The sequence below is a fragment of the Peromyscus eremicus genome, unplaced genomic scaffold, assembly GCF_949786415.1.
Source record: "Peromyscus eremicus unplaced genomic scaffold, PerEre_H2_v1 PerEre#2#unplaced_106, whole genome shotgun sequence".
In the NCBI taxonomy this organism is placed as follows: Eukaryota; Metazoa; Chordata; class Mammalia; order Rodentia; family Cricetidae; genus Peromyscus; species Peromyscus eremicus.
In genome coordinates this window covers 124,761-152,629 of record NW_026734345.1, presented here as the reverse complement: position 1 = coordinate 152,629, position 27,869 = coordinate 124,761, and the positions used below count along the sequence as shown (strand labels likewise).

Below are 27,869 nucleotides of genomic sequence, written 5' to 3'. Positions count from 1 at the left end.
AAATAAAGTTGCCTGGGGGTCAGAGTTAATAGCAAGCCTTCCACATGAACTCTGATTGTCATGGGTCATTTCAATTCTTTACCTTCACATCTAACCATCCATCTTTTGATACATTCTGCTGAGATCATTTCTAAAGGTGTTCAAACAAATAACTCATTGACACTCTCCTGGCACCAATCTGCCCACCATTGCTTTCTCCCCTGGGCCTCAATATCCAGGGATATGAGCTGATGTCATAGGACCTGAAGCTGAGAGGTTCTCAGATTATTTTCCAACCCATGTTTTGTAACTATGCTATGGACATCAGCTGCAGACCCCTAGGTCAGAGAATGCTGGACATTTCTCCAGGGTCGTGGAGACACCTGGAGAGCAAGGCATCTCTCCAGTAGGCAGCAGACATAAAAGCAGATGTGTATACATGGTTATCTATTTGATAAACTGCTATGCACCACAGACCACACTACCGGCTTAGAGATTTGGAGGCAGGACCTGATGCTCACTCTGCATTTCTTCTTCTGGCTCGGGAATATCCCCCTCCTCATGTCCAACCTCATTCACCCCAAGTGCTTTTGGAGAATGAAGCAGAATGAAGACAAACATGGAGAGGTGGTGACAGGTTGTGTCTTTTACCTTATTGCAGAGCAGAGCAGTGAAGTGAAGGTGGACTTGAAAGAGAATTTCAGGTTTGCCCTGGATGTGCTGTAAGTGTGTTTGCATTTTTCATATAAAATGTCATGACATATAAGGCATGATAGGTGTGTGAATGGGTAGAGATGCTGGGAGCTTCCGTCCTTTCTCCCAATCTTATCTCCAAGGTCTGATGCAAAATATGTTTTGATTTTTAATAATCACTGTTTCCCACTATCAAACTGTGAGACTTTTAAATTTTTCCAATTAGCCTCCATTTACAAGGCTGAAAGCCAAGTGAAAACAGCATTCTTTACTTTGTTCTGTCATAGGCAGCCTTCCTTTTAACAGGTACCATTGTGAGGTAGACAGTGGTGTCCTAAGACAAGACACTCCAGACCACCACAATGAGTTCAGTAGTCACAAGGTGTATTCAAGTCTCTTCCAGAGTCTGCTAATGTCACATGTATCAGTGTGTGACTCCTAGTGCGGAGGCAGGGTCTGTAATATTTTTGCCACTCCTTATTGGGGAGAGTATCCATGTAGCCATTTAGTTAAGCTTTCATATACTCTGCATATGATCACTCCACACTTCTGAAGCTTTGATGAGAAGAATGTATGAGATCTGTCTACTGTGAGGTACTTGGGTGGGTCCTTTGTCCTCCCCTCTCTTGAACACATGTACAGTTACAGGCTTTTAGAGATTACAAAGGCCATGTCTATGTCTTCAAAATAAAAAAGTAATGTCTGCATTTCAAATGTTGTGTTTTCAAACTGAAAGAGCTAGGATATCACTTATGGTGGTGACTCCTTACTCCCCTTGTCACTTGTTGGAGTGGCAGGAGCTGCCTGTGGAGAACTGGAATGGAGAGCCTACACACTGGGTCACCTCTGCTACTGTAAATGATGTGTGTGTCTGATGTTTTAAACCTAAATATTTTATTCTCTGATAACTACATTTACCTATATTGCTCTTTTTCTTGTTTCTTTTTTTGTTAAGGAATTTTTTTTTATTAATTTTACATTCCATCCACATATCACCCTCTCTTCCCTCCTCTCTCCCCTCCAGCTTTCTCCCCTCCCCAAACCACTATTCATTCACTCCTCCAATAAGGTGTCCTCCATGGGGATTCAGCAGAGCCTGGTACATTCATTAGAGGCAGGACCAAGGATCTCTCCCTGCTTCAAGGCTGTGAATGGTGTTCCATTATAGATAGTGTGCTCAAAAAAGCCACGTCCTGCGCCGGTGATGGATCCTAATCCTACTGCCAGGAGGCCGCTTAATCAGATCAAGTTACACAACTGTCTGCCTTATGCAGAGAGCCTAGTCCAGTCTCATGGAGGTTCCACAGTTGTTGGTCAAAGCTCATGAGGTCCCACTAGTTTGGTTTGGTTTTTTCTATCATGATCTTGATGCCCTTTGCTCATAGAATCCCTCTTCTCTCTCTTCGACTGATATCCTGGAGTTTGCTCTGGTACTTGGAAGTGGATCTTTGAAAATGCTTTCATTAGTTACTGGATGAATGCTCTATGATGACAGATAGGGTATTCACCAGTGTGATCACTGGGGTAAGCCAGTTCAGGCACCCTCTCCACTATTGCTAGTAGTCTGTGCTGGGGTATTCTTCTGGAATCCTGGGAACTTCCCTAGTACTCAGTTTCTGGCTATCCCCATGATGTCTCCCTTTATCATGGTATCTCTTTCATTGCTCTCCCACTCCTTCCCAATTCCAGTTCGACCATCTGTGCCCTTATGATCTCTCAATTAATTTTTAAAGAAATTATTTTCAAAATATTGAGTATTCCTATATATATGTTTGGAAGATTTCCCCATCTACTAATGATATATTCAGTTTCTTCATTATTTTGAAGTTTTCATTATTGATGTCCTTCAAGTTTTTATTAAGTTTATTTTACCATATTTCTGAGGCAATAGTGAACTCGGTTTCTTTAATTTCTTTCTCAGCAAATGTGTTCTTTGTATATAAGAAAGCAACTGAGTTTTGTGGTAATTTTGTATTCTGTCATTTTGATGTAAATAAGTTTCTGTGGAGTTTTTAGGATCTCAAATATGGAAGCCTGTTGTTGGTTTCTATTGTGTTCATTGATATGAAAAGAGGTTGAATTTTTGTCCCAAGTATTTTTTGCATCTAGCCAGATGACACTGTGATTCATTTCTTAAACTGTTTATGCAATACGTTACATTTATAGATTTCCTTATCCTGATCCATTGTTGCATCTCTGGAAAGAAGCCTAAGATCATTGTGAATTATTTAATTTAAGGTATTCTTTAATTGGTTTTAAATGTAATATATTAAGAACTACAAATAGCTGGTCATGATGGAGAATGTCTGTAATCCCAGCACCCTGGAGCCATATATAAGCAGTCTCTGGTGAGTTCAAGACCGACCTTGTCTATATAGTGAATTCCAGGATAGTTAGGGAGACATAACTCACCATGTCTCAAAAAGATATGAGTGTTTTATTAAATGATCATATAAATTTTGTTTTATATAAATCTTGTTTGGATATCAGAACGACATGGCTTTCATATCTATATTTCAATAGTACTTCATCCATTTCTGTTGAATGGACTAATTTAATAGCTTAATAGCTTTGGTTTTAGTTATTGGAAGATTTATTTGCATCTAGTAGTGACTACTACTAGTCTGGTGGGTTTTTAGTTTGAAGATGGTTTTTATTACTGTTTCAATCTCAGTCCTTACAGTAGATTTGCTTAAGTTATTTGCCACATCCTAACAGATACCCAAAGAAAATACAACAAGCACGTCATTCAACCATCCCTAGGATGTGAAAGGAAATAATACAAACAAAGATATTATCGAAACTCAGTATGTCCCCCACAACAAAACCACAAAAGGTATCATTAAAACAGAATAAAAGAAAAGGAAATTATAGCCAAATATTACTGCTGTACTTAAACCAAATATTCTCCAGAAAATAGATGCAATCCAAATTCAAGTATGTATCAGCAAGATCCACTGTGGACTAGGTGGCTTCATTCCAGGGTTGGAAAGATGGTTTAACACCAAAACTCAGTGAATGTCACATATAGCTTTAATGGACAAGGCAGACATGACATGATCATCTCAACAGATGCAGAAAAGGCATCTGACAATCTACAGTATCCCTAAAACATTAGGGATAGAAGGGTAATGTCTCAATGGGATGAATTCTACACAGGACAAACCCATGTCCAGCATTACATCAAATGGAGGATAACTGAGAACCTTCCCTTAAAAACACCGAAGGAGGGAAGATGCTCATTCATATATCACAAAAGTAAGTCTTTCTCATATTCTTCTAAAACAGTAAGACCAGAAAAAAGAATGGAATGAATCAAGAAAAGAAGTCAAACTTTTTCACCAGCAGATGGTATGAACTTGTATAATGGGTGGTCAACACTCCCCAAGTGTGTCTTAGATGTAATGAATACCATCAGAAAAATAGGACAATACAAAATCAAGATACAAAATATCATTTTTGTGTACAAGGAATGATGATACTGAGAAAGAAGTCAAGAAAGTAACTACTGTTACAATAACTTCCCGCAATAAAATATCTGAGAAAAATGCAACCAAGGAACTCAAGGTTCTTCATGGTGAAGATTTTGTAACAGTGATGAAAGAAAGAGGAGACAATGGAAGATGAAACTATCTGACATGTTGATGGGTTGGCACAATCAATGTGTACATAACCCTTGGTTACATTATCAAACTAATCTAAGATTCTATGCAATCTCCATCGAAATTCCATTGAAAAGAAACTAAAAAACACAGGCAAAAACAATCCAAAATTTCCCATAAAAAACAGACTTCAGAGAGACCAAGCAAAGGTGAAGAAAGGAAACAATGCTGGAGGTGTCACAATGTGTGTGTCCCAGTTATAACCTAGGGCAATAGTAACAGAGGACCACAGTGCTAACTTCATATTATATAAATATTTCAAGAAAGCAAAATGGAAAACTCGTAATTCAATTCCACAGGTATTGTCACCTGGGCTTTGGCAAAGGTTTCAGCAATAATCAGTGTAGAAGATTCAGTCTCCTCAACAAATATTGGTAGGAAACTGAACATTAAGGATTAGTGTCTCAAATGCATAAGAACATCAAGCAAATAATAGCCAAATTAAAAATGGGGTAAAGAATTAATCAGTGGGATCTCAGAAGATTAAACACTAATGTCTGAACAATACTTAAAGAAATCATTCTTAGCCGTCACAGAAATACAAATAAATACTCCTTTGAAAATTTCTCTTATGTCAGTCAGAATGGCCAAGATCAATAATACAAATGACAGCCTATGCTGGTGAGGATTCCAGGAGTGGGGAACACCAATTGATTGCTTGTGGGGGTAAAAACATGTGCAGCCACGATGGAAACCAGTCTGACAATTCCTCATGAGATTGTGAATCTATCTCCTTCAAGATCCAGTGATATTATTCTTGGGCACATACTCAAAGTATTCTGCATCTTGCTACACAGACACTTGTTTATAGTTTTCATTCTTGTTTTATTTATAATTATTGGAAATTGTAAGCATCCTAGAACCTCATCAATTGAGGAACGGATAATGAAATCATAGAACAATTGAACTATGAGGGTGTTTTTTATTTGTAATAATCTTTTTAAAAAAGGATTTCCTGAACAATGCTAGAGGCCCACAGTCAGACACTCTTCTGTGTTTGGAGAATCCTACTGGAGAGAGAGAGCAAGGGGCATAGGAGCCAGAGTGATCAAGGACATCACAAGAAAACCCACAGAAACATCTAACCTGGGATCATAGGAGCTCACAGAGACTGAACCAACAATAGGGAGCCTGCATGGTAGTGACCTAGGTGTTCTGCACGTGTGTGACAGTTGTGTAGCTTTGTTTTCTTGTGGGACTCCTAACAGTGGGAGCAGGGCCTATCTCTGACACTTTTGCTGGCATTGGGACCCTACTATTTATCCTGGGCTGCCTTAACAAGGGGAGGTGCTTAGTCTTCCTGATACTTGATATGGCATATTTTGTTGATAATCATTGGAGGCCTGACCCTTTCTGAATAGAAAAGTAGGAAGAGTGGATGAGGGCTGGGAAGAAGTGAGGTGGGGGAAAGCCTCGGATGAGAGGAGGGAGGGGAAACTGTGGTCAGGATACAAAACAATAAATAAAATTTATTTAAGGAATTCCTGAAATCCATGAGTAAATATTGGAAGTAGTGAAAATCATCTTGAGGAATGTACCTAACACCCCAATAGAAAGACAAATACATGTTTTTTTTTTACATGTGACTATTAGCTTCTAAAACTTTGATAAGCATGCTACTATCTGAATAACCACAGAAGTTAAATATGTATTAAGGGTCATGAGATGGAGAGGATCTAGCATGAAGAGGGAAATGGAACACACTGTTATGGAGAGACACAAGGCAAACTAGAAATAAAAGATTAAATAGGGAGGGAAAGGCAGAGAGTGATAATTGTGGGTATGTTTAGAAGGACAACTCACACTCAAGGCCAGTAGAAAACTATCTGGAAACCTGCTACTTGGAAGGTTCTTAAAGTATGTACATGTGTAAAGGAAGTCTGAATGGAATCACCAAATAAAGGGGGGAACAGTGCCCCATCTAGTCATTTTCTGCACCAAATATTTATCTAATGCCAGGAACAGGTTACATATCTTGTTGAGTCATTAGCCAAATGGGATCCATTGAAACTACCAAACATCATTGGCTGTTCCCAAGGCTATGGGTTACTCTACACAAGTTTCTGTAAAGGCTTTATTGCAGAAGACACCACTTATTATTTCATTGAACATGGAGAAGTCAAGCTAGTGCTCTCTAAAGCCTTCACCACCACTGACTTGCATTCATGGTACTGGAAGGTATTCTGCATTTTACCAGAGGAGAATTGTGACCACCAATCCAGTTACAGACTTTGTGATCTAGAGTGATGACCTACCTGCATGATACATAAGTACAATAATGGCATAAATACTAGGGGTTTAACCAACCAATGTCTGACTGGATTTAAAGTCTACTCCATGAAATGGAACTCGACCTAACATGGATAAAGATTCCCAGAACCTCAGAGTATACATGTCAAAGACATCGGGGGAAATATAGTACTATTATTCTGTTTGAGGAACACAGCAATAAATTGAATTCTAATGATATTCTGCTATACTCATAGATCAGTGCATCACTCAGTTGCTGTGGGATGGTCTGTATGTCAAGTATGTTGCTGATTGGTCAGTAAATAAATCACTGATTGGCCATTGGCTAGGCAGGAAGTATAGGCGGGACAAGGAGAAGAATTCTGGGAAGTGGAAGGCTGAGTCGGAGAGATACTGCCAGCCGCCACCATGACAAGCCGCGTGGGAAGGTCCCGGTAAGCCACGAGCCATGTGGCAAGTTATAGATTAATGGAAATGGATTAATTTAAGATATAAGAACAGTTAGCAAGAAGCCTGCCACGGCCATACAGTTTGTAACTAATATAAGTCTCTGTGTTTACTTAATTGGGTCTGATTGTCTGTGGGACTGGCGGGTGAGAGAGATTTGCCCTGACCGTGGGCCAGGCAGGAAAACTCTAGCTACACTCAGTCTCATCAGAGAAGATGCTTCTTGTAGTAGATGGGAACTAACCCAGAAATCCACAACTGAACTTTGTGCAGAGAGTGAAGAACTTTGAACTACATTGTCTTCAGTGAGTTGTCTCATCAATTCCTTCAACTCAAGTCTCAGAGATCTATGCAGAAGAGGAGACAGACAAAATTATGAGTCAAAGGTGATGGATATCTCTAAGGAAGTAGTGTCTTCCAGATACTGTTACATATATAAGCTCACCTAGACTATGTGAGCATGCCGCCCAAGACCTGTTTAGTTTCAAATGGTACAAGTTCATATGGTGGCTCATAATTGTGAGGAGCAAGTGCACACCAATTCTCACCCATAAAAAAAAAGCTATGTGAAACTGATACTTGCTTTGAAAGGGAAAATCTGTTTTCTCCAGTGGAGTCTCACTGAGCATATTATTAGACACAGTTCAGGACCAGTCCCATGCACAGAAGTAGTTGGATAACACAAAATGGAGAGAACATTTTTTTGTAGATATTTTTGTCTTAATTTGTTTCCCTTTTTCTTCTTTGTGTATTTGTTTATTTTTCATTTTTTATATTTATTATATATTTATTTATTTATTTTCTTGATTTTACATTCCACCCAAAGGTTCCTCTCCTTACCCTCTTCCTATGTCCCTCCTCCTTTATCTTTCAACCTCATCACATCGAATCCTCCTTCACTGTTATTCTTTAGATACAGGCAGGAATCCCATGGATATCAGTGAGTCCAGGTACATCAAGCTGCAATGAGAACAGCCAACGATTCTTCTACCAAGGTTTCATCAGGCAGTCCAGCAGGAGAAATGGGTTCCAAAAGCAGGCAACAGAGTCAGAGACATCTCCGTGCTCTCACTGCTAGGAGTCCTACTTGAAGACCAATTTACATAATTGTAACATATAGGCATGGAGTCTTGGTCAGTCCTATGTAGGTTCCCTAGTTGTCCTTTCAGTCTCTGTGAGCCCTTCTGAGCCCAGGTTAGTTGATTCTGTGGGTTTTCATGTGGTGTTCTTGACACCACTAGGTCCTACAATCCTTGCTTTCCCTCTTCTGCAGTATTCCCCATGCTCTGCTCAATGTTTGGCTGTTGCAATTTGTCCCACATACAAGATATGTTGGGGTAATGTGGTGCAGAAATTGTGAGTGTGGCCAACAGATGACTGGTACAGCTGGAGACCCATTCCATGAGAGGAAATAACCCTTGAGGTTCAGGACTCAGAAACAGGATATCCCAGAGACCTAGGATAGAACCAAATATGAATGGAAAAAAAATCAATGGAATGATTCCTAGTGATATTCCTTTATACTCATAAAGTGATGTCTAGACCAATTGTCAAGAGACACTTCCCACATCAACTTATGGAAAGAGATATATATGTGGTTTTTGATGTCATTTTAATTTTCATTTTTATGTTTTTTTTCTATTTTTATTTCTTTATGGAGCTGAGAACCAAACCCAGGACCTTGTACTTTCTAGGCAAGTGCTCTACCATTAAGCTAAATCCCTAACCCCCTTGTGGTGTTCTCTTTGCATTTTCCTCCACTTTTTGGTTTTGTCTTTAAAGAAAAATAGAAGAAAAAACAATATAAAGATATGTAGGTAGGTAGTTGAGGAGGACCCAGAAGAAACTGGGAGAAGAGTAAAACATTATCAAAATACACTTAGGGAAAATTCAATTTAATAGTAGGCAATCCCTCCCATATATAAAATGTAGAAGAGACAGCTGGCTCAAGAAATGGTAGTGGAAAACCTGCCAACCACAGGTTGAAAAGAAGTGTCTCCCAACCATTGTCATGTTCCAATACAAGTCCAAATGAATCAAACACTTTAGTGTAAGTCCAGAAAGCATGACTCTGATGGAGAAAACATGTAAATATATAGAATAATTCAGGAAATAAGACCACATTTTAAGAAGTGTGATTGCATAAACCTAATGTTTGCATTCAAATATGTTATGAGAGTGTTAAGAGGCAGCCTACACACAGAAGGGAAAACATCTACTGGCTATACAAGACTGAAGAATATCTAGAATATAGAAAGTATAAATAAACTGGGGCTGTAGACACGAGTCATCAGTTAAGAGCACTTGCTGTTCGGTCAAAGATCTGAGTTCAGTTTCAACCACCCATTTGGCAGGCACCTCAAAACCACTTAAAATTCCAGCTCTGCAGGATCCAGATTCCTCTTATGGCCCCCAAGAAAACTGCATTCTCAAGCTTCCTACAGATACACACACATATCATTTATCAAATGTGCATCCAGTACTCAAATAGCCATGGTGAAATTCTCTGTCAAAGTGGACAAAAACACATTTCTCATTTTGTGACATCCACTCTCATAAACTTTTTAGGTTTTTGACAACCTCCCAAGCATCTCCTGTTTTTCCAACCTTATAAGAGGGTGGAATTTGTCAAGCTATATCTGAAAATAACATCAAATGAATGATATTCCTTGTATTAACTACAAAGCACTCATCTACAGAGCCTTATCCATACTAAACCCTGTGGCCTTATTTTCAGAATACCAACTGCAAACCATCATTTTGCTCTGCCTCTGGCTTTTGCTGTGGATGAAATCAACAGGAATCTATATCTTCTACCAAATGTGTCTCTCATATTTGCCTTCTTCACTGACAATTATCATGATAAACAAGCATTTCAAAATTTTATATACTTTGCTGCAAAAAGGCATAGACTTCCCCTTAACTACATCTGTAAAGATAAGACCAAATGTTGGGTAACGCTTACAGGACCAATGTTAGCACCATCCATTAGCCTGGCACATTATTTCCAGTTCTGCAAATATCCACAGGTGAGGTTGTTTGGGTGGGAAAGTATAGAATCTTTCTCATCCTTTGGCTTAGCCTGATGCTGAGGAGAGTATAAGGAGGAGATTGGCTTCACATTTATGCAAATCAAGTTCAAGTGTAATTAATCAGCCACTCAATGGGACATTCCCAATTCATCATTTGATATGTAGATGAGAAGAATAATTAGCAGTCAAGGGGATATTCCTTGAACAAACTGTAGAAAGTGATTTTTTTTCATGTTTCTAACAGTGTAGTGTAACTGTAGTAATGGGGAAAAATTGCCCTTCCTGTCATTTCAAATTGGTGCTTCACACACCTCAGGGCTCTTATTGTGATTTTTGACAATCATCTACCTCATGCTGCTCCCTGTGTTTTATGTCCTTCAGCTCACCTATGGACCTTTCCATCCTATCCTGAGTGATCATGAACAGTTTCCCAATCTGTATCAGATGGCGCCCAAGGACACAGCTCTGGTCCTGGCCATGGTCTCTTTGATGCTTCACTTCAACTGGAACTTGGTTGGGCTGGCCATCTCAGATGATGACCAGGGTCTCCAATTTCTCTCAGATCTGAGAGCAGAAACTGAAGTCCAAAGAGTCTGCTTAGCCTTTGTGATTGTGATCCCAGTCAACATGGAGTTATACATGTCAAGAGCTGAAGTGTATAACAACCAAATTGAGACATCATCCACAAATGTTGTTATCATTTATGGTGACACAGGCAGTACTCTAGCTGTGTGCTTCAGAATGTGGGTATCACAGGGTATACAGAGAATATGGGACACCACCTCACAGTGGGATGTCACTACAAGTAAGAGAGACTTCACCCTTGGCTCATTCCATGGGACTCTTGCTTTTGCACACCACCATGCTGAGATTTCTGGTTTTAAAAATTTTGTTCAGACACTGAGCCCTTCCAAATACACAGACATATCCCTGACAGGACTGGGGTGGATGTACTTTAGCTGTGAAGCCTCCACATCTAACTGTAAGACACTGGAGAACTGCTCATCTAATGTCTCACTAGAATGGTTAATGCTACAGAGTTTTGACATGGCCTTCAGTGATGATGCTTATGATATATACAATGCTGTGTATGCTATGGCCCATGCCCTCCATGAAATGCTTCTTCAACAAGGAGAAAACCAGCCAATGAACACTGTGAGATCATTAGATTCTGACTGCTCACAGGTACTGTATCTTCCAATGGATGGTACTTTGTGTCATCAATGCTATATTCTTTAAGAGTCCCTGACTTGCTGAAACCAATATTTGTCATATATTTGGTGATCACTATAAGGGATGGTTTACATAAATGTACTCACCTGATTGTGATACCACTGTAAGCTCTGTGGACTTTATCCCTCTTGATTCTCTGAGAGCAATATCACAGGAATTAGTGCTATGATTCAGTTCAATACCTACTTGTGTGCCTGTGTGTGTGAGTATATTTGTGTCTTTATGTCTTTGTTTTTGTTTCTGTGTACATGTTTGTGTCTCTATGGGTGTCTAAATGCATTTCTGTGCCTTTGTATGTGTGTGTATAGATGTGCTACTTTGTATGTATGAATATCTCTCTCCTGTGTTTGTGAGTAACTGTGTATATGAGCATATATTTACTCGGTGTACATATGTCTATAGCTAGAGTTATCCTGCCTGGCCCATAGTTAGGACAAATCTCTATCACCCGCCAGTCCCGCAGCTGCTCAGACTCAACCAAGTAAACACAGAGACTTATATTGCTTACAAACTGTATGGCCATGCCAGGCTTCTTGCTAACTGTTCTTGTATCTTAAACTAATCCATTTCTATAAATCTATACCTTGCCACGTGGCTTGTGGCTTACTGGCATCTTCACATGCTGCTTGTAATAGTGGCGGCTGGCAGTGTCTCTCTGACTCAGCCTTCCACTTCCCAGAATTCTCTTCTCGGCTTGTCCCACCTATCCTTCCTGCCTGGCTACTGGCCAATCAGTGTTTTATTTACTAACCAATCAGAGCAACACATTTGACATACAGAACATCCCACAGCATTTCCCCTTTTCTTTTTTTCAAAAAGGAAGGTTTTAACCTTAACCTAGTAAAATTATATATAATTTGGGAATTTGGGTGTAGCTTCTCTTACTACTTCCTGCTGGAGGGGGGTGCTGTATCTTATGGGGACACAAAGAAAATTTTAGGATCATGAAGTAGTCCATGAGACTGTATTGTCTGAGGCAGTTGCCTTGAAATGGTTCTGAATGTTGGACCATCTGGGCCATGGTGTTATCGGAGACCTTTCAGGGGGTCTTCGCTGGTCAATCCTGATGTATCTTAATCTGGAACAAATCCATAGCCTCTGGCTTTCTGTGGAAACAAAAGCAGAGCCTCTTTTACAAAGCAACACATCCTTACATCCAAATTTTGAAGTCAGGGTATCTTTAAAATATACATATTGGTTTAACTCAACATCTTTTACAATCAAATGTTTTTCTGCAGTTAAAAATCCCAAAGACAACACAATCCAGATTCTCTGTGCAATATTCATCTTTACGTGGCTTATTTTTATATTAATTTTACTGTCTCTTTAAAGACTTTATTTTTTAAAACTATGTATTTGCTTATATAACTGTATATATCACCTTTTTTGTCTCTTTCAAGACTATGTATATTTTACACACATTGTAACCTATTACATCTGAATCTGTCTTATTGTGAATCTATTGCTTTAAACTGCAGCATTTGTAAGACTGAAACAGCACTATGGCTGTTGGGTCTGCCCGCCTCAGCTTCCAAACATGGCAGTGGTACGTTTCCTGCCAGCTCTGGGAGCTATCGTGGGTCTATGCTTTTATCCAAGCAGCGTGTAGCCCAGAAACCTCTTTTTTTGTTTTGTACTAGCAAAGACTAAATCCACCATGCAGCTTAATGTGCCACTTGCAGAGGCCTCATTCCCTCCATACTGCAGGTCAAGTGCGCATGCTAGGAACCCACCAGTAGCTGCCGCTCATTTGAGAGAGACAATTAGGAAGCTGTTTTTAGCTCCGTTTTAGAATCTTTTCTCAGGTTTTAGGTGGAAACTCTTGCCAAAACGTTGGGTGCCATTTGTAGCAAGAGTTTTCCTGCCCTGCCCACAGTCAGGAAATCTCTATCACCCGCCAGTCCCGCAGCTGCTCAGACCCAACCAAGTAAACACAGAGACTTATATTGCTTACAAACTGTATGGCCATGCCAGGCTTCTTGCTAACTGTTCTTATATCTTAAACTAATCCATTTCTATAAATCTATACCTTGCCACGTGGCTCGTGGCTTACCAGCATCTTCACATGCTGCTTGTCATGGTGGTGGCTGGCAGTGTCTCTCTGACTCAGCCTTCTACTTCCCAGAATTCTCTTCTCAGCTTGTCCCACCTATCCTTCCTGCCTGGCTACTGGCCAATTAGTGTTTTATTTACTAACCAATCAGAGCAACATATTTGACATATTTGAATATTTTTATCAGTGTGTTTCTCTGTGTGTGTTTTGTTTCTTTATGTGCCTGTGTTTCTCTGTGACTGTGTCTGTATTTGATTGCTTAGGTCTATCTATATGTGTGTGTTAGTGTGTATGTGTGTGAATGAGTGTGGTTGTATTATGTGTATGCCTCTGCATGGGTATCTGTGTGGAATTGTATGTTTGTGTGTGTGTGTGTGTATGTGTATGTGTGTGTGTGTGTAGATGTGTGTGTATGGTGCATATTTATATATGTGGGTTGTGTATATGTCTGTGTTTGTGTTTGATTATTTCCCCCGAGAGAACTAAAATCATATGAACAGAGTGATTTCATGTATTTAAATGCTTTCATTGTGTTTCTCCCTTGGGCACCTTCAATAAATTTGCCTTGGGATGAAATCAGAACAGATTTTCAGACTTAAAATAAGGGAATATAGATTAAAAAAATGTTGCCTCCTATCTTTCAGCTTCACCTATTTCTGAAGAAGATGCACTTTGTTAATCCTGTTGGAGATGTAATAAATATGAATCAGAAAGAAAAACTGCAAGCAGACTATGGCATCTACTACATTTCTAATTTCCCCCATGGTGTTGTACTTAAGGTGAAAATAGGAGAGTTTAAGCCATATTTTCCGCATGGTCAACAGCTCCATTTAAATGAAGATATGATAGAGTGGGCCGCAGGAAATAGACAGGTGGGTCTGAGCAAAATGTACTAATGCACATCTCACAGCTGTAACCAGTGTCAAGTTGGGCCATTTGGGTTAGCCTGTGACTTAGTGAAATTAGAAGGATGGTCATGTGAAGACTCAATTTTAAACTTCTATATGATGTTTCTTCACTTCAGTTTTTAAAAATATGATTTTTAAATAATTTTTTGAAAATCTAAGCCACACATATGATATAGTTTTATCATATCAGAAACTCTCTTATTTATAAACAAATATAAAACTAGATATGACCAATGTTTGTTATTAAGCCCAGTAAAGTTATCAATATTCTCTTGGTACCATTCTGATTGCTGCTCATTGCCTTTCTTCTCTTCTGTTGAATCTCTAATCTGCATGCTGAAAAGACTGAAACTGAAACTAATTGTAAGGAAAGATTTGGAACTAGGAATAGATATGCAAGTCATTAATGTATATTCTATAATTTTAATGAAGCACTTTGACCAGGAGGTCCTAAATTCCTCACTTCTCTAACAATACATCACATTTTCATGGGTCACCTTAGATATTTTATTAATTATAACTTGTTTTTGAAACTACTTTTTTGTATATGGATGTTTTGCCTGTATATATCTGTGTTCCATGTGAGTATGAGGTATCTAACTATGCCTGGAGAGGGATTAAGATACTGAGGAACTGAATACAAATTTGAGCCTAAGTGTAGGAGTGGGGGATTGAACAGCAAGTGTGATAGATTGCTGAGCACCTCTGCAGCCCTGAATCATAACTTCTAAAGGAATCCTTCATTAGAAGAGCATTTCTTTGCACCTTAGTTCTTGCATAACTCATTCAAACAAACAAAGAAATAAACAATCAAATAAAAAAGATTCGTATTGTTTCCTTATCCGGTTTGACAGGCACTCATAGTCATCATAATTTGGCTTTGAGAAAATTTGTAAATAGAATATCCCATTATGTGTCCCCAGATATATTATAGGTATTGATTCTGATGTGTCTGGTTTTATAGTATCTGAACTACATTGCCTACTACAATGTTGTGTTTTGGATTTGAAAGGGGTTTACTTCCAGAAAGTGTGCAAACTTAATTTGAAGTGATATTTCAAGTTGCTCAAATAGAGTTGAATCAAGAGTTAGTATTCTATTTTCACAGTGATGAGAAAATTATGCTCAGAGAACAGAGCAAATGGGATGAATTTTTAGCTACTTGCCTGTCTCACTAGATCAGAGGCAAGCAATGAAATCACCACCAGGCCTAACTAGAAGGAACATTACAAAAACATTAACCAAAAGGGTAGGCAGGACGAAAATCAACCCAATATGTACCATATTCCAGATATGCAAATCGTAATGCAGGAAAGAAACTTGCAAACAGTGAGGCAGCGGGACTTCAAATGATACAATCATAGGCATATGTGACAGTGAAACCAATGACATACTAAACAAAGGCTGCAAAGAATAAGTGTAAGAATGTTCAAAAAATCAAAGAGCAAAAAAAATCACCTCTAAAGACAATCCAATTATATCACAAACACTTGCAAATAAGAAGAAATAAAGTGAAGATGTGACAAAAATTCAATAAAGGTACAATAATGATGAAGAATTCATACTAATATTCTGAAAATGAAAGACACCACAATTCAAATAACAAACTGTATAAAACGTCTTATTAAGAGAATATCTCAAGTAGAAGACAGGCTATCGAGACTTGAAAGAAGACAGATGATTTATAATTCAAACTATGACAAAGATAAAACAATAAGGAGGATGAAGAAAACACAAGAGACTTAGGGGACAACAATAAAAGACCAAATTAAGAAAGTACAGGCACAAGAGCAGGACAACATGTGAAAGGATCAAAGGTATTTCTATTAAAATGACAGCCAAAATTTTACCAAATGCTGGGGGGAAATATGGCCATCCAGATACAGGAGGCAGTCAGAGTGCCAAACAGACAGATTTTGAAAAAGGATATTTTGAATTTTGAATATTACTTAAAATCTGAATTAGGCAGAATAAAACAGAATTTTAGGTTACAAGAGAGAAGATCAATTTCATTGAAAGTCTCCATCACAATCACAGTAGCTTTATTCATAGACACTTTAAAAGGAGAGAGCATCAATTATATGTTTCAAACAGACACAAAATTTCCAACTTCAATTACTATATCCATCAAAGCTGTCCTTCATAATTTCAGGAAGATGGAAAAACTTGTAATGGTGAACACAAATTGCAGGAATATATAGCTACTGCAACATCACTAAGGAAGACACTTCCAGAGTGTCTTTACATGTCACACTCCTTCACATTGAATATTAAGATAAACAGTAGATGTCACCGGAATGTGTAGACTATACTATATCATTAGACAGAAAAGCAATGGTTTGAAATACATCAAAACTTACAAAAACACAAACTGACAATAATCACCAAATAGCTTTCATTAATAACTGAATTTGAAGAATCTCACTCTCTAATCAAAGGACACAGACAAGGAACTTTAAAAAAAACAATACTGTGTTGCTCAGTAGGTAAACACTGCACTCATAAAAAAGAATAGTCTCCGCAGTAAAGGAAAAAGACCATTCCAGGTACAGTGAATCAGAAAGTAGAAAATTGTACTCTAATCAATGAACATGGATAGAGAAATTCTCACGTAAATACTGGCAAACAGGTCTTAACAACACATCAGAAAGATAAATCCCTATGCACAAGATGACTTTATTACAGGGATGTAAGGCTGGTTCAACATATGCAAATCAATCAATTAAAATATGTCACATAAATATATGCTAGGAAAAAATTGTAGGCTCATTGAAAAAGATAGAGAAAAGGTCTTGAACAATGTCCAGCATCCCTTCAGAGAAAGCAAACAAAGAAACATAAAAAAAATCCCTTGAAAAAAAAAGGACATTTCCTGACAAAATATCTTTGTATAAGACAAAACATAGACAACATTGTACTATATGGAGAGAAACTCAAAGCATTTACACTAAATTCAGAAAAGGAACCAAGTGTGGTGATGCTTCCCAGAATTAATGGGCAACTAAAAAAAATAGGTCATGAATATGGCCAGAAGCCAATTAGACAGAGACAATTTCTCAATGACGTTTCTCATTTTTCTTGTATCTCTGCTTTGTGTCAAGTTGACAAAGCTGAGCTACACAGTGGGAGGGTGGGTTGTTCAGTTCAGGCATTCCAGTGGTGATACAACATATACTCCTAGATCTTCCTGAACTTTTAGTAGTTCAGATGCACCTCAACACTTCATCAATTTATTCTCATATATTCATGTGTGGACTTGTACAAAGTACTGAAAGAAATGTGTTCACTCAGGTCATGTATAGAAAGAAAACTTGTTAGCTACTCAACATGATGAGATGCTATAACTATTGAAGGAGTAGTCAAACTCCTGGCCCAGCATCTGTCTGCTTTTCCTCAGATGCCCTCTGCTGTGTGCAGTGTTGATTGTCCCCCTGGATTCAGAAAAATCCATCAAGAAGGAATGGCAGCCTGCTGTTTTGATTGCACCCCCTGCCCAGCAAATGAGATTTCCAATGAGACAGGTAAGTGTTTACTGCGGGGAGAAATCCTTCAGATTGACTTTCTTCTGCTATCCACCCTGCACTTTCAAAGGGGCCTGGAAGGGTGCTGCACTGTTGTGTGGTATTCACCAAAGAAGACTGCTCAGACTTAGGTTTAAGCCAAATAAAGTCATCATTATCTAGATGTCAACTACAGTTGATGTGCACAACCCCAGTGTAGCACTGAGCCTTTCTCAGGGTGAGATATGAAGCAAAAGAATCATGTTCTGGGTTGACATACTTCAGTTACCAAGAACAATGAGCCAAAAGCAGTTCCACAGAAGCTAAAAAGCAAAGTCAGTACATTTTGAGACTTTCCCAGAACTTTAAGGACTGTGATGGATTGGGCCTTTACTTCAGTTTGGCAGGTGGTGCTGCTAGGTGGTGAGTTTTATAGTCTGAGTGGTACTTCTATCATGGAGTCAGTTGAGCTAGGGAGGGTCTGGGGACCTACTAAGTCCTATGTCTCTTTTGTAGCACAAATAATATCTATTCCTTTCCTAATTTTTTTTACAAGTATGTGATCAATAACAATGTCATTATAAATAACAACCTGTGCCTTCACATATACCCTTGACTCACTGTAAAATCATTGCTGGCAGTATTTTTTGAAATTTTATTTTATAATTTAATTTAATTTTACATATCAGCCACGGATATGTTCACTTGTTCTCTACCCTTTCCCCCCCCCAACTTTCCCCCAACCCACCCCTCCCATTCCCAACTCCTCCAGGGTAAAGACTCCCCTGGGGATTGAGTTCAACCTGCTAGATTCAGTCCAGGCAGGTCCAGTCCCCTCCTCCCAGGCTGAGCAAAGTGTCCCTGTGTAAGCCCCAGGTTCCAAACAGCTAGCAAATGCACTGAGGACAGGTCCCGGTCACACTGCCTGGGTGCCACCCAAACAGATCAAGCTAATCAACTGTCTCACTTATCCAGAGGGCCTGACCCAGCTGGGGGCTCCTCAGCTATTGGTTCATAGTTCATGGGTTTTCATTCGTTTGGCTATTTGTCCCTGTGCTTTTTCCAATCTTGATCTCAACAATTCTCACTCATACAAACCCTCCTCTTTCTCGCCAATTGGACTCCTGGAGCTCTACTTGGGGCCAGGCCGGGGATCTCTGCATCCAGTTCTCTCAGTTATTGGATGAGGTTTCTAGCATGACAATTAGGGTGTTTGGCCATCCCATCACCAGAGTAGGTCAGTTCGGGCTTTCTCTCTACCATTGCCAGTAGTCTATTGTGGAGGTATGTTTGTGGATTTCTGTGGGCCTCTCTAGCACTTTGCTTCTTCCTATTCTCATGTGGTCTTCATTTATCATGGTCTGTTATTCCTTGTTCTCCCTCTCTGTTCTTGATTCAGCTGGGATCTCCCGCTCCCCCAAGCTCTCTTTCCCTCGACCCTCGCCCTTCATTTCCCCCACTCATGTCCAGGCTGTTCATGTAAATCTCATCCATTTCTCCGTCATTGGAGGAACCCTGTGTCTTCTTGGGGACCTGTTTTCCAGGTAGCCTCTCTGGTGTTGTGAGTAGCAGTCCAGACATCCTTGTTCCACATCTAGTATCCTCCTATGAGTGAGTACATACCATATTTGTCTTTCTGAGTCTGGGTTACCTCTCTCAGGATTATTTTTTCTAGATCCATCCATTGGCCTGCAAACCTCATGATGTCATTGTTTTTCTCTACTGAGTAGTATTCCATTCTGTATATGTACCACATTTTATTTATCCATTCCTCAGTTGAAGGACATCTAGGTTGTTTCCAGGTTCTGGTTATTACAAACAATGCCAATATGAACATACCTGAGCAAGTGCCCTTGTGGTATGATTGAGCATTCTTTGGGTACATGCCCAAGAACGGTATAGCTGGGTCTTGGGGGAGATTGATTCCCAATATTCTAAGAAAGCACCATATTGATTTCCAAAGTGGTTTACAAGCTTGCATTGCCACCAGCAGTGGAGGAGACTTCCCCTAGCTCCACATCCTCTCCAGCATAAGGTATCTTCAGTGTTTTTGTTCTTAGCCATTCTGACTGGCATAAGGTGGTATCTCAGAGTTGTTTTGATTTACATTTCCCTGATAATTAGGGATGTTGAGCAATTCCTTAAATGTTTTTCAGCCTTTTGAACTTCCTCTGTTGAGAATTCTCTGTTTAGTTCTATAGCATATTTCTTAATTGAACTGTTGGGCACTTTGTTGTCTAATTTCTTGAGTTCTTTATATATTCTGGATATCAGCCCTCTGTCAGATGTGGCATTGGTGAAGACCTTTTCCCATTCTGTAGGCTGTTGCTTTGCCTTGTTGAATGTATCCTTTGCTCTACAAAAGCTTCTCAGTTTCAAGAAGTCCCATTGATTGATTGTTTCTCTCAGTGTCTGTGCTACTGGTGTTATATTTAGGAAGTGATCTCCTATGCCAGTGCATTCAAGACTACTTCCTACTTTCTCTACTATCAGGTTCAGAGTTACTGGATTTATGTTGAGGTCTTTGATCCACTTGGACTTGAGTTTTGTGCACGGTGATAGATATGCATCTATTTGCAGCCTTCTACACGTTGATATCTAGTTATGCCAGCACCATTTGTTGAAGATGCTTTCATTTTTCCATTGTACACTTTTGGCTTCTTTGTCAAAAATTATATGTTCATAGGTGTGTGGATTAATGTCAGGGTCTTCATTTCGATTCCATTGGTCCACATGTCGGTTTTTATGCCAGTATCTATCTGTTTTTATTTCTGTAGCTCTATAGTAGAGCTTGAAGTCAGGGATTGTGATGTCTCCAGAAGTTGTGTTATTGTGCAAGATTCTTTTGGCTATCCTGGGTTTTTAGTTTTTCCGTATGAAGTTGAGTATTATTCTTTCCAGGTCCGTGAAGAATTGTGGTGGTATTTTGATGGGGATTGCATTGAATCTGTAGATTGCTTTTGGTAAAATTGCCATTTTTACTATGTTAGTCCTGCCTATCCATGAGCATGGCAGATCTTTCCATTTTCTGACATCTTCAATTTCTTTTTTCAGGGACTTAAAGTTCTTGTCATATAGGTCCTTCATTTTCTTGGTTAGTATTACCCCAAGGTATTTTATGTCATTTGTGGCTATTGTAAAGGGTGATGTATCTCTGATTTCCTTCTCAGCCTGTTTGTCAATTGTATATAGGATGACTACTGATTTTTTTGAGTTGATCTTGTATCCTGCTATGTTGCTGAAGGTGTTTATAAGCTGTATCAGCTCCTTGGCTGAATCTTTGGGGTCACTCAAGTATAGTATCATGTCATCTGCAAATAGGGAAAGCTTGACTTCTTCCTTTACAATTTGTATCCCCTTAATCTCCTTATGTTTTCTTATTGCTCTGGCTAGAATTTCAAGTAGTATATTGAATAAGCATGGGGAGAGCAGACAGCCTTGACTCATTCCTTATTTTAGTGGAATCGGTTAGAGTTTCTCTTCATTTAATTTGATGTTGACTGTTGGCCTTATAAATAACAACCTGTGCTTTCACATATGCCCTTCACTCACTGTATAATCATTGCTGGTAGTATTTTGTAAAAGCAAGTGTTTTGAAAAAATCAAACAGCCCTGGGAGGAAATTCTACACTATATTGTCCGAATGATTATATCCCTGTAGAGGTACATGTAGACTAGATTGGAGTCATGAGTCTTTGTATTTGGTTATTCATTTATCCTCCTTGAATGTATGTCTGTATTCCTGTGTGAGTTTATGTGCAGGAGATTGTGGAGGCCAAAATAGTGCATACAAGCCCCTGGACTTTGAGTTACACACTGGTATAAGCTTCCACATGGATGCTGAGTCCAAACCCTTGTTTTCTGAAAGAGCTGTAAGCACTCCTTTTTTTTCATTTTTCTTTATTAAGAAATTTTCTACTCACTCCACATACTATCCACAGATTCCTCTCCTCAATCCTCCCACCCCCAGCCCTCTTCTCAAGCCACCCCACATCCCCACATCCCCCAAATTGAGGTCTCCTATGGGGAGTCAGCAGAGCCCATCACACTGAGCTTAGGCAGGTCCAAGTCCCTTCCCACAGCACCAAGGCTGTGCAAGGTGTCACACCACAGGCACGAGATTCCAGAAGCCTGCCCATAGACCAGGGACAGATCCCTATCCCCCTTCCTGGGTGCCCCCCAAACAGTTCAAGCCAAACAATCATCTTCTGTATCCAGAGGGCCTAGTCTAGTCTGATGTGGGCTCTACAGCCACTAGTCCACAGTTCATGGGCTTCCACTAATGTGGCCGGTCATCTCTGCAAGTCCTTTCATCATGATCTCGACATAACTCACTGGCAGAATCTCTCCTCTCTCTCATCAATTGGATTCCTGGAGCTCAGTCTGGTGCCTGGCCATGGATCTCTGTATCTGCCTTCATCTGTCACTGGACAAAGGCTCTATGATGACAGCTAGGTGATTTGCTAGGCGGCTCACCAGAGTAGACTGACTGGTCCAGGGACCCTCTGGATTACTGCCAGCAGAACAAAGTGGGGTCAACCTTGTGAATTCCTGAGAGCCTCCTGAGCACCCCGCCTCTTCCTATACCCATGATGTCCTCATCTATCATGATATCTTCCTTCCTGCACTCCCACTATGTTCCTGTTCCAGCTTGATCCTCCCATTTCCCTATGTTCTCATCCCCAACTCCTGGACCTCTGCCCCCCTCCCCCCCGCCAGTAAACTCATGTAGATCTCATCCACCACTCCTTCACAGGGTCATCCATGTGTCCTTCCTAGTCTTTCCCTGTTAGCTAGCCTCTCTGGAGATGTGGGTTGCAGTCTGGCCATCCCTTCCATCACATTAAGGATCCACTTATGAGTTAGTACATACTATGTTTGTCCTTCTGAGTCTGGGTTACCTCACTCAAGATGATATTTTCTAGTTCTATCCATTTACCTGCAAACTTCATGATATCATTGTTTTGTACTGCTGAGTAGTACTCCACTGTGTATATGTGCCATATTTTCTTTATCCATTCTTCAGTTGAGGGGCATATAGGTTGTTTCTAGGTTCTGGCTATTATAAATAATGCTGCTATGAACATAGTTGAGCATGTGTCCTTGTGGTAAAGTGGAGTATTCTTGGGTATATGCCCAAGAATGGTATAGCTGGGTCTTGAGGAAGACTTATTCCCAATTTTCTGAGAATCTGCCATACTGATTTCCAGAGTGGCTGTACAAGTTTGCATTCCCACCAACAGTGGAGGAGAGTTCTGCTTGCTCCACATCCTCTCCAACATAAGCTGTCTTCAGTGTTTTTGATCTTAGTCATTCTGACAGGTGTAAGATGTATCTCAGAGTTGTTTTGATTTGCATTTCCCTGATGACTAAGCATGTTGAGCAACTCCTTAAATGTCTTTCAGCCATTTGAGATTCTTCTGTTTAGAATTCTCTGTTAAGCCTTGTAGCCCATTTTTTAATTGGATTGTTCAGTATATTGATGTCTAGCTTTTTGAGTTCTTTCTATATTTTGGAGATCAGCCCTCTGTCAGATGAGGGGTTGGTGAAGATTTTTTTTCCCATTCTGTAGGCTGTCATTTGGTCTTATTGACTGTGTCCTTTGCTCTACAAAGCTTCTCAGTTTCAGGAGGTCCCACTTGTTAATTGTCCCTCTCAGTGTCTGTGCTACTGATAAGCACTCTTAACTGTTGAGTCTTCTCCTGCCACTGAAATCATGAATCCTATACAACTTGTTCTTGCCACTGCCCACAACATTGCTGACAAAGAGAAATATTGAATCACCGTGTATTGTGATGGTAAATAAGTATTGTGTGGTGGTGGGCATGCTGTTTATACAGCATTTGATGAATGGCTAATATTTTGTGTTGTCATTTAGCTGACAGGTGAGTGGGGAAGACAGCATGAAGATGTGAATTCACATTGGTACGATAAGGCTGCAATGGGAGCCTGCTAAGGAAACTTTGGGATGATGCAAGTGCTGTTACTTCCATGTGAGGGATATTCTCAGAGAGTTTTGAGACTGATGCCATTGTAGGATGTGGTGACTAAAGAGTAGTAACTGTGGGCAAAATTACTAGAAACAGCTAAACACGAGACAGCACTTGATATCATATCAAAAAAATGTGGAAAAGTGTGGACACTTGATGTAGAGACAGACAGGTGTCCCACTTAAGATTTTTGTACACAGTAGCAATGATTATCACAATAATATAGATAAAATAGTTTTGTAGTGAAAAGAAACAGTCACAATTATTCCAATGATAGTTTGGCATACACAATCCATATAAGTCAACTGGCTATTGATTTGGAGATGGCCAAATTCAAAGGAGAGTCTAGAATTGTTTTTGATTTTTATTGCCAGTCATTGTATATAATGCAAAGAACATTTCAAAAAGACATTTGGGACATTGGAGAGATTTCTCAGCAGTTAAGAGCATGGGATGCTCTTCCAGAGGTCCTGTGTTCAATTTCCAGAAACCACATGGTGGCTCACAACTATCTATAATGAGATTTGCTGCCATCTTCTAGTGTGCAGGCATACATGCAGGCTGAGCACTGTATACATAATAAATAACTAAATCTTAAAAAAAAGATATTTATGGTCAATGAGAAGAGTTAGCAGGTAAATTTCTTGCCATAAGTTTGATGACCTGAACTCATTGCAGGAAGCCCATTGAAATGACATAGAGCCAACTCCTACAAGATGACTTCTTGACAATTTGCACTTTACAGACATACACACACACACACATGTGTAAAAAATAAACAGAATGTAATAAAATTGATTTAAGATAATAAGTATAAAAGGCATTTATATTATTATATACCAACAAAAAATATACAAAAACTTTATGTTTATGAATATTTGAATTAGGCGTATGTAGACAGTAGTAAGTCCATACAGGGCCAGGTCAATGTGAAGGCCACCGGAGGCATCTGATGCCCTATGTACCAGAGTTACAGGTAGTAATATGGTACTTCACATGTTCTGGGAACTTGCTTTAAGCCTCCTGTACGAGCAGACCATGTTCTTAACACCTTAGCCATCTTTCCAGCCCCATAAACAACAACAAACAAAAAATATAATCATAGCTGGCCGTAAATACTACGTTGGTTTTATTCATGGAATGACTTAAAATTCTGGAAGCACATTATTGCTCTCCATTATTATCCACAATTTTGGACAATTACAATCACATTTCCCTTACTTGCTGTGGTGGAAATTACAACTTATGAATGGGGTATTACTGTTCAATTTAAATATTCTGTGTTACCACTCTCACTTGGGAGTTCTCATGTCTTGTTCATGCTGTTTTACCAATAACTCCTTCACAATTGAGTACATTAGTAGAACCCAGGTCTGTTGGAGTCCACAGAGGTTTCCTAATGTTATCTGAGCTTGCTTTTACCAGCATGGCTGCATAAGAGGATGATTGGACCTCGGGCCTGGGTACTAGGTGTTTGGTAGGGTCTACATTTAGTTGTATCTAGTAAGGCAGATGTCTTTTGCCACCCTCTTTGGCATTGATATAAAAAGCCCTTTGGAATAAAGTTCTGGGCTGGTGGATTAGGATGTAGGCTCCTCTGAGGCTATCCTGTGTTTCTGTCTCTCTCTCTCTCTTTTTTCTATCTGCCTCTATATTTCTATCTCAATCTCTTATCCCTCATTCCCCAAGAACACCCAGGGGGAAAGTCCCCACAGTTGTCTCATATAGGAGGAAATTAGGGAAGGAAGTAGGTGCTCTGTGCTCACAAAGGTGGTGATATAAGATACAAGACTTCTGGATGTTATATACGTATAGAGTTTTCTACCTTAATACTAGGATTATTTCATTTTATAAACTTTTTAGTGTCCCTGTTCCCTGATGAGGACACAACTAAGGGCATCATATTTAATTAATTTTCCTTGAGAATTTCCTACATCATTAGAAAACCTCCCTCTCTCCCAATTCTATTTCCCACACATCACATGCAACAAAATCTCTCAAACTCATGAGCTATTTTTCATTTACTGCTTTCACACACATATGCACTTGCACGCACACACACAATAGATTCAATTTGTTGTTGCTCACCTACTCATGTGTTTGGTGATGATCATATGGTAATAAAAAAAGCTATAAGAAGTTTCATCCTGGATAAGACCGAGTCTCCATCTCTCCTGAGGGCATTACTTCTAATTCAGACAGGAAAGTTCATGTTATAGTGTATCAATAGGATCTGTGTTTGTCCTTGAAGAAGATCGGCAGTATGAAATGGAAGCCCTGCTCTTCAGAAAAGTCTCAATTAAATCTTTATCAATAAAGTATGTGGATGTTGTAAAGTTTCCAAAATACACTGGAGTGGCCTGTCCATAAGAAATGCTGAAGTTGCACTAACAATACTTTTGCTTTCTCCTTCAGATACGGATCAGTGTATGAAGTGTCGAGAGGACCAGTATGCCAATGCAGAGCAGAACCACTGCCTGTACAAAGATGTGACTTTTCTGGCCTTTGATGACCCCTTGGGGGTGACTCTGTCCAGTATGGCCTTGTGTTTGTCTGCTTTCACCTTTCTGGTTCTTGGAATCTTTGTGAAGCACCAAGACACTCCCATTGTGAAGGCCAATAACCTCACTCTCAGCTACATCCTGCTCATCTCTTTCATCTTCTGTTTCCTCTGTTCCTTGCTCTTCATTGGCCATCCCAACTCAGTCACCTGCATCCTGCAGCAAATAACATATGGAGTTTCATTCACTGTGGCTGTTTCCACTGTGTTGGCCAAGACAATTACTGTGGTTTTGGCTTTCAAAGTCAATACTCCTGGAAGAAGGATGAAGTGGCTCCTGGTTTCAGGGGCACCAACCTACATCATTCCCATCTGCATCATCATCCAAATTATTCTCTGTGCAATCTGGCTGGGAACTTCTCCTCCCTCTGTTGACATTGATGCACACTCTGAGCATGGCCACATCATCATTGTGTGCAACAAGGGCTCAGTAACTGCTTTCTACTCTGTCTTAGGATACCTGGGCTCTCTGGCCCTTGGGAGCTTCACTGTGGCTTTTTTGGCCAGGAATCTCCCTGACACATTCAATGAAGCCAAATTCTTGACATTCAGCATGCTGTTGTTCTGCAGTGTCTGGGTCACTTTTCTCCCTGTCTACCATAGCACCAAGGGCAAGGTCATGGTGGCTGTGGAGGTCTTCTCCATCTTAGACTCCAGTGCTGGCTTGCTGGGATGCATCTTTGTTCCCAAGTGCTACATCATTTTGTTAAGACCAGAGAGAAATTCTCTACAAAAGTTAAGGGAGAAAACATTTTCCAGAACTCACATTTCATAAATTTACCTGACAAATGTAATGTTGGTACAGAACCACCTATTAGGATACAATGCAAGGTTATTTATTAGCTAGTGAATCTCACTGTTTCTTCTAATGGTGTTGTTTATCAGTGTCATGTATACTACTTTTATCTATATTGTCTCCCATATCCTTCCACTCAGCCACCTATTTTTTACAGGACTTGGCTTTTCGACATTAGTGATGAGTGGAAGTGTTCTCTTTGTCTCTAATATGTAATAAGATTTGAAATTAACTCAGAGGTTTCTTTTTGATATCTTACTACAGCAATTGATTATTAGAGAAACTGAAGGAAGTTTTTGACCTCATGTTTGCAGATGAAGGCAAAACAATTCTACCCCTTGTAGGGGGAAGACTATAGAATTCTGATGCATCCTGGGAGTTAGAGAAGTAGAACTTAGGAGCGAGAGGGATGTTTCAATAAACAGATACTGCAGAATATTACAGAAGCTGTAGAGATGTCTCAGCACACAAAGTCATGTACTGCTTTTGTAAAGTGGCAGAGTTCAATACACAACCATCATAAAATGTAGTTTACACCCACCTCTAACAGTGGCTCCATGGGATCAGTAGCTTCATTGGGCCTCCAAGGACTATTATACACACACACATGCACATAACAATACACTCAACACACACACACACACACACACACACACACACACACACACACACTCCAGAAAATAAACCCTTTCTGTTGATAACTGGAAAATGAACAGTTTCTATGGGTTAATAATATAATATACTACATTAAAATGAAATATACTAA

General features: G+C 39.6%; 1 protein-coding gene across 3 annotated transcripts; it reads left to right on the top strand.

The window, feature by feature from the left end:
* Nucleotides 1-492: 492 nt before the first annotated feature.
* On the top strand, nt 493-27,250 carry LOC131901530 (vomeronasal type-2 receptor 116-like). 3 transcript variants are annotated; one of them, XM_059252645.1, is made up of 6 exons: nt 493-701; nt 9,769-10,025; nt 10,395-11,248; nt 13,994-14,221; nt 17,655-17,778; nt 26,163-27,250. In XM_059252645.1, exons 1-6 carry the CDS (start codon nt 493-495, stop codon nt 27,080-27,082), a joined length of 2,592 nt encoding a protein of 863 aa, XP_059108628.1. In that variant the 3' UTR covers nt 27,083-27,250. The 3 variants fall into 3 exon arrangements, with proteins under 3 accessions (XP_059108628.1, XP_059108629.1, XP_059108630.1); XM_059252646.1 differs by having other exon boundaries at nt 9,769-10,060; nt 10,445-11,248; XM_059252647.1 differs by lacking the exons at nt 493-701; nt 9,769-10,025 and adding an exon at nt 24,380-24,382 and having other exon boundaries at nt 10,403-11,248.
* The last annotated feature ends 619 nt before the right edge of the window (nt 27,251-27,869 follow it).